Source organism: Nicotiana sylvestris, chromosome 9 (genome assembly GCF_000393655.2).
Source record: "Nicotiana sylvestris chromosome 9, ASM39365v2, whole genome shotgun sequence".
Lineage (NCBI taxonomy): Eukaryota > Viridiplantae > Streptophyta > Magnoliopsida > Solanales > Solanaceae > Nicotiana > Nicotiana sylvestris.
In genome coordinates this window covers 32,449,746-32,456,938 of record NC_091065.1, presented here as the reverse complement: position 1 = coordinate 32,456,938, position 7,193 = coordinate 32,449,746, and the positions used below count along the sequence as shown (strand labels likewise).

Below are 7,193 nucleotides of genomic sequence, written 5' to 3'. Positions count from 1 at the left end.
AGGGGGAAGGGAGGGCCGTTAAAGTATAGGGAGGGATATGGGGAACGATGAATGTGAATGGAAAAAAGGAATATTTTTTTTTATTTTTTCATTTATTGCGGGTCCCACAGGTGCCATTTGGCAAAAAACCGCTACCTTCACTCAAGTATTATATGCCATATCTCACTCAAAATAAAATTTCTCCAACGCTCCTCACAACTCTATAGTATAGTTGAGTGTAATGATAATAAATTATTTTTGAAGGGGAGCGTTGGTGAAACTGCTAAAGTTGCTTTCATGTGGTCCGGAGGTCACGAGTTCAAGCCATTGAAATAGTATTTTGTAAAAATTGCAGGATAAGGCTGTCTACCGTACACTCTTGTTATTCGGACCTTCTCCGGTCCCGCTTAGGGTAACAATAATAAAATAAATAACTCATCACTATTACACTCACTCTCAAAAACTGCATCTTTTCTGCTAACGCACTCCTTCACCGAGAATAACCTGCATTGTGTGTTTTCCTGAATCTGGATCCGTTCTTACCTTGTAAACTTTGCATTTTTATCAAAGGTAATTTGTTCGTTCTTTGCCTTTATTTTACAGTGTTTTATCTTCTACTTTGTTTCCAGTAGATTTGTTGTATCTGAGTTTTTTAGAAATTCTATTTTCATGGTTCATTTAGTTGGATTTTGTGCAAATTGGTACACTGCTTTTGCAATGGAGTTTATGGATTTCTTCATTAGATGGTTAAATGGATTTCTTTATTGGGTATCAGATGGTTCTTTAAATTGGAGAATTTGGAATTGGATCTTCGGCATCTTTTGAACAGAATTTAGCTATTCCCTTTTATCCTTGTACTGTGAGGTAACAATAGATAGAATTATCATTTATCTTCTTTTATCTGTCTGATCCTCCTTTTAAACGCTAAATATTTCCTTCTATCACCGAGCGTGCTAATTTTTCTTGAACTACCTATCCATAGAGACTAGGTAAAGCTCTTTTTCTCTGTGGTTATGATTCACGTATTTCTTGATTTTATTCTGTTCTTGGCTCAACATGGAGTAGTTGTTTTTAATTATAATTAGTGCATTTTTCTCTCTTCCGTCAAGTTTCTTACATTTAATTTTGGATTTATGATGATCTTTCATTTGATACTTATATTGGTTGTCCTAAATGGAATGTCTTCTTTCAAGACTTTTCTGGTTCCAATTGAATAACATTCTGACCAATAACATTTGGCCTGATGATACCTATAAGTTATTCAAGTGGCTCAGTTTCTTTGAGGAGCTTAATGAGCTACAACTTTTATGTTATTTAGTTTTGGGTCAGGATAGTTGTCAAGAAGAGGCATTTTGTTGCGCAGAAGTGTGAGCAGAGTAAGCATGTCAAGTAACAGTTGCACCCACTGGTGTCATAGTTGTGGGCAACCCGTGAATCTCGTTAATGCTGTTTGCCCCAGTTGCCTTGGTAGTTTTGTTCAAGAGCTCGATGACATAATGAGTAGTAGTGCAGATTATCAGAACCAGAGGCCGAGATTTATGGAATCTGTCTCAAACTTTTTAAGACGACAAATCTCTGCTAGAAGTAATATTTCTGAGAGAGGGAGATCTGATGGGAGTGCTGAACAAAGAAATTTGTGGAATCCCTTGCTGATTTTCAGTGGTGATACGCCTGTTCAGATGCCTGGGGATGGTGGAGTTGTGGAGTTTCTTAATGAGGCTCTTGGCTTCCGACGAGAAAATGGTGGTGATTATTTTGTTGGTCCTGGAGTGGAAGAATTCTTTGAAGAAATTGTCAATAGCAATCAGAGTGGTGCTCCTCCTGCCTCAAGATCTTCAATTGATGCCCTGCCTACAGTCAAGATATTGAAAAAGGATATTAGATCGGATTCCCACTGCCCTGTTTGCAAAGAGAAATTTGTACTAGGGACGCAGGCAATAAAATTGCCTTGCAAGCATTTATATCACTCATATTGTATAGTTCCATGGCTAGAACAGCGGAGTTCATGTCCTGTTTGTAGACAGGAGCTGATACCTCAAAGATCTGGCAATGACCATTCTTCTCGAAGCTCCAGAAGTCAAAGTAGAAGCAGCAGTTGGCGATTAAGTGGTAGGGAGGACAGTTCTCAGAATCAAGAAAGGCGGAGGCCATGGTCGTTCCTCTGGCGTTTTGGCTCATCTCATTCTAGTTCCCCTAGTACTCCAGCTGCTGAAACCAGCTCACAGACCAGCCATCAATGCAATCATTACTCGGGCTACTCTAACTGGCCATTTGAATAACAAGGTTTATCTAAAAGTAACCTGTTTTATTTTCACATTCTTTGTGATCATAATGTTCTGCCTCTGGTTGAACTTACTATTTCTCATTTTAGAAAAAAAAACGCCTTATGTATTTACATGCTTGTAATGTACATTTGAAGTTTTTCATGTGTTTCTGATGACTCCCTCTTGGAAAAAGCTACTTTCATCATTCCTGGCTTTGCTTTTCTTCTGCATTCCATTTACATAGTATACCTTTTTCATATGCGGTAGTGGACTATATGTTTGTTTTGAGAGAAGGAGTGGCAAACGGGCAGGTCGGATATGGTTCGGGTCGAAAACTTGTAATGAAAAAACGGATAAATTATTCGACCCAACCTATATTGAGGAATGAGGCAGCTATGTTCCTTTACATAGAATGTCTTGAGTTCAGTGCTGAAGGCTTTTCTAAAGAAATTCTATTTTCAAGAATTTAAATTCATTTTAGCTATCAAAATTTGCATGCTGCTGTGATCATTTCTCCATTAACAACCTTTCAGCAACCATTTTACTACTTCCATCCTTACATATAATAAATTTTGATTATGTGTTCACTCAAATATTGTCACACAATACAGAGTGGATGGAGTATCATTTTTTCTATCCATTGGTTATTTTGTTCAGTTATCTCATACTCTACTAGAGTACGTTGAAATTAGGGTATCAATGAGTTTATAAAAAAAATGGAAGGGCGTTAATGACTATTTTTTTCGTTGTTGCAACTTCTGTATTAATTTGTGTGCTGCGATAAAGCTTCATGGTGATGGTCTTTCTCATTGAGAGCATTCAAAGTATGTTTAGAAAAATCCAAGTGATGTGCCTCTTGCTGTCCCTGGTTCAAGCCTATCCTGAAAATTTATGTTATATGCTTTTGCGACGAACCCAATTGTCTAATTCCTGTAAAACAAAACTACAGTTAAGGATATCCCTTCTTTCTTTTGGCATGATCTATACGACACGAATGAAACGAGCAAATGCACAACTTTCATAAATGACTCTATTCATAGAAATACTAGAAATGCTTATGTTCTTGATTCCCCGTGTATCATATTAATCTATCATTTGTTTATGGGTATCTTTATGTAATTTCTATAACCGATCAACTTAGTGTTAAACAATTAATTATGGGGGGATGGAACTCAGTTGAAAGAAATGCAGTAACTTTGACAAGAAATCAACCATTTCGGCGTTCGCACTTTTGTTTTAAGTATCGCCGAATTTCAAGAATCCAGGAGTTACTGCAAATGAAGTGGAAATTGGTCCTATTTACTATTACGTCATCAAGATTTATAGGAAATAGAACCATCCCTCCACCCAAGAGAAACCCTCACCCAGTAGTAGCATAAAAGGTGCAAGAACCTTCAGTTGCTTCAACCCTATCTCAAAACTACGCAGGTTGGTAAAGATTATTTCATGACATTAACCAAAGGTATAATGGTCTTATGATGTATCGAGAGATTTTATTAACGTATTTCATATGCATTTCATGCATTTATACATATGCATTTAACCACGACTCAGACGATGTTATATACGCGTATATATGTATATATATGTATATGGGATATGAGAAAAGATTACGGCGTTATATACGCATCACCACCTGATCAGCTGGTATACGTTGATGATTTGCCCATAGTGGCCGAGATGATATGATGGGATGCCATCAGAGGCGTAATAATAGTATGGCGTTATATACGCGTATATATATGTATATATATGTATATGGGATATGGGAAAGGTTATGGCGTTATGTACGCACCACCACCTGATCAACTGGTATACATTGATGATTTGCCCACATTAGCCGATATGATATGATGGAATGCCTTCAGAGTCTTGATGATGTTATGTACGTACGGACTTATGCATTACTTGACATTTATATGCATATGCATGACATTATAAATATTTCATGATTTAGAGAGCTATCCAGACTTACAGGTTGAGTCCTTTACTCCATGTTTCTTCCATGTTCTTTATATACTGATCTATATGTCTTACATACTCAGTACATTATTCGTACTGACGTCCTTTTATTGGGGATGCTGGATTCATGCCAGCGGGTATAGAAAAATCAATTTGACGAGCCCTCAAAGTAGTTAAGATTAGCATTCAGCGAAGGATCGGTAAGACTCCACCTCATTCGGAGTGCAGTCGAGTCTATAAGTCATCGTGTTAGAGTTTGCTACAAACTTATGGGTAGGCCGGTACCTTGTCCTATTTGATATCAAATAATCTTAGAGGCTTTGTAGACAGATGTTCATTTGGTACAGTATGTCAGAGGCCTTGACGACCCATATGTATTCATATTTTAAGAACAATAGTTAATTGATTAGTGTTGCTCACTTGTAGTTATACATTACGACTTGTGTCCGTGTTGGCCCATTATAGTTACAAAGAAAAAAATGTTCCCGAACGGTTCGCTCGGGCCAGTGCGGCACCGGGTGCCAACCACGTCTCCCAAGGTTTGGGACATGACAAATACAATATTGAGTGGGCATGTAGAGGGGACAGTGAAAGAGCTTCACATAGTTTTTGCATATGGGATGAAATAGGAGATCTGATTTATGCTCAGACAGATGCAGTGGAGGATGCAACAAACAATATAACTGAGGCACATGCTATTCTAGAGGCTCTAAGGTACATAACTCAAATGAAATTTCCTCCATGCATAACTGAAACCGATTCTTTACTTACGAAGAATGTGTTGGATGAAGTTTGGGAACCATCTTGGAGCATAGCCAATCAGGTTGATGAAATCAAACCATTATTGTCTAGGGGTGTATTTCAGGTAGTCCATGTATTGAGGAAAGGTAACAAGTTAGCTGATCATCTAGCTAAATTGACATTGGACTCACAACATATGCAACATATGAATTAATTTTGGGAACTGGACATACAAAGGAGGAAGATATTGAATAATGACAAACTTCAAATACCCTATTTCAGGGTAAGAATTGCCAAGTCAAATGCTAATTGATGAAGGAGATGGATGATATGAAGAGTAAGGGGAGATCATACTAGCTAAGAGGAGGAGGAGAATGTATTATGGAGGAATGATGCAAGCTATAGGGGAAGGATATCACATGACATTTCCAACTCAAATCCTTAGGGAGGAGAGAAGGAAGGATTTTTTTCTCTAACATGTTTCTAGATTTTGCAGGTACTTTGGAAGAGGTTTGGCTATATGTTTTGGCCAAAACTATTAGGGTGGTATTAGTATCTTTGATACCCATTCCCTATAGGTATAACCACTATTCTCTAAAAAATGCAAAGAGAAGACTGCTCATAAGCCTATGTTACTTTATCCACATCCATGTACAGTATGGAGTAAACGGGAAGAGTTACACTATGGAATGAAAATCTCTTTGCATCTAATACTTTCGGAGGATAGCACAAGGTATGAATCATATAGTTCATCAAGCCACAAGGGCCAGTAACATGCGGAAGAATACACTAATGCCCAGATTAGGTATGGTTGCCTATGGGACTTTACAACTTTGGGTTGGCCATTTCAGCAAGTATTGGAGGAGCTTCCATGCACATTGTTCATCTATTACACATAATGAACCTACATATAATAGGTTTGGTACCAGATTGTCAAGGTATGATCACGTAAATCGTGATTTAGCTCATTTTCATAATTTTTAGACCTACACTTCGGAAGGAGGCGATAGTTTAGGAGATTTTCACCCAAGCTTGAGAGTAAGTAATTCTTACTTGTTTTTGATTATATATCTTGATTCCTCATGAATTTCTACTCATAAAATATGGATTTTGAGAGTAAACTTTGAACTTTTTATCTACAACTTAATAGTGTGTTTTTGAGTTTTGAACGTTGATTTGGACTTAAATTTGAAAACTAATTACATACTTAGACTCATGGGATTATGGGTTAACTTGATTTGACCTTAGAATTGGATTTTTTCCATATGGGTCCAGGTTGATTTGTTTATTAATGTCACGATCCAAAAATCCCATCGGAGCCTTGAAGATGCCTAACACTGCTTGCTAGTTAAGCCATAAATAAATAAGTAGAAACAAACTTAAATAACAGTATTAAATAGTCTCAACATCGGAATAATCATAAATAACTGAAGTCAATAGGCATAATATAACTAAAACTATCTCGTGATTTGGTCTCGACGAGAACATAAGCACTACAAAATTAAAAACAGAGTCTGATCCCAAAATGCAGAATTACCTGAAAGATAGAACACTAATAACATAAACTAAGAGAAAAGGGACTTCAAGGCACGCGAACGGAACATCAGCTACCTCGAAAACTCCCAAAGATGATACATGTGTCATTCCCTAGCAATCACCTCTCTAAGCAGCACCTGGATCTACACATAAAGTATATAGTGTAGTATGAGTACTACTGACCCCATGTACTCAATAAGTAACAAGCATAACCTCGGCTGAAAGCAGTGGCGAGCTTGGCAAGTTCAATTTCAATTTCAACAGGCAATAATCAAAGATAATGAAAAATAACAACAACAAAAAAATTAGCTCAACTAATATTAAATTCAACATTCTCACACTATGAAAAGAAATAAGTTTTCAAGAATAATAGTTTAGGCATAAATTCTTCAACAAAAAAACACCTAAACATGGTTTTATCAATTTAATTGTGTTTTCAAGTTCAACCCATCAAATAAAGACACCAAGTACCAATAAGCATGAGGGAAGAACACAATCTAGTACATGCATGACAAGTATACATACCAAAATTAACAATATTACAGTTAAATCATCAAGTATATCAAATCTCAGCACATGTATAGTGCCTGACACAAATGCCCATCAATCAACATACATAACAATGCTCAACATTGTGTGGGCGCCTCACACAAGTCTCTCACCAAGCACGTATATGACCCATGTTCCTGCACCCACAAGTAATTACCTGAC

General features: G+C 37.1%; 1 protein-coding gene across 3 annotated transcripts; it reads left to right on the top strand.

Moving 5' to 3' along the window:
- The first annotated feature begins 272 nt into the window (after window positions 1-272).
- LOC104230696 (probable E3 ubiquitin-protein ligase RHC1A) lies at window positions 273-2,448 on the top strand. Of its 3 annotated transcripts, XM_070156118.1 has the most exons (3): window positions 273-549; window positions 755-843; window positions 1,343-2,448. In XM_070156118.1, exon 3 carries the CDS (start codon window positions 1,362-1,364, stop codon window positions 2,256-2,258), a length of 897 nt encoding a protein of 298 aa, XP_070012219.1. In that variant the 5' UTR covers window positions 273-549; window positions 755-843; window positions 1,343-1,361; the 3' UTR covers window positions 2,259-2,448. The 3 variants fall into 3 exon arrangements, with proteins under 3 accessions (XP_070012219.1, XP_009781863.1, XP_009781861.1); XM_009783561.2 differs by lacking the exon at window positions 755-843 and having other exon boundaries at window positions 274-549; XM_009783559.2 differs by lacking the exon at window positions 755-843 and having other exon boundaries at window positions 275-549; window positions 1,298-2,448.
- Window positions 2,449-7,193: the final 4,745 nt, after the last annotated feature.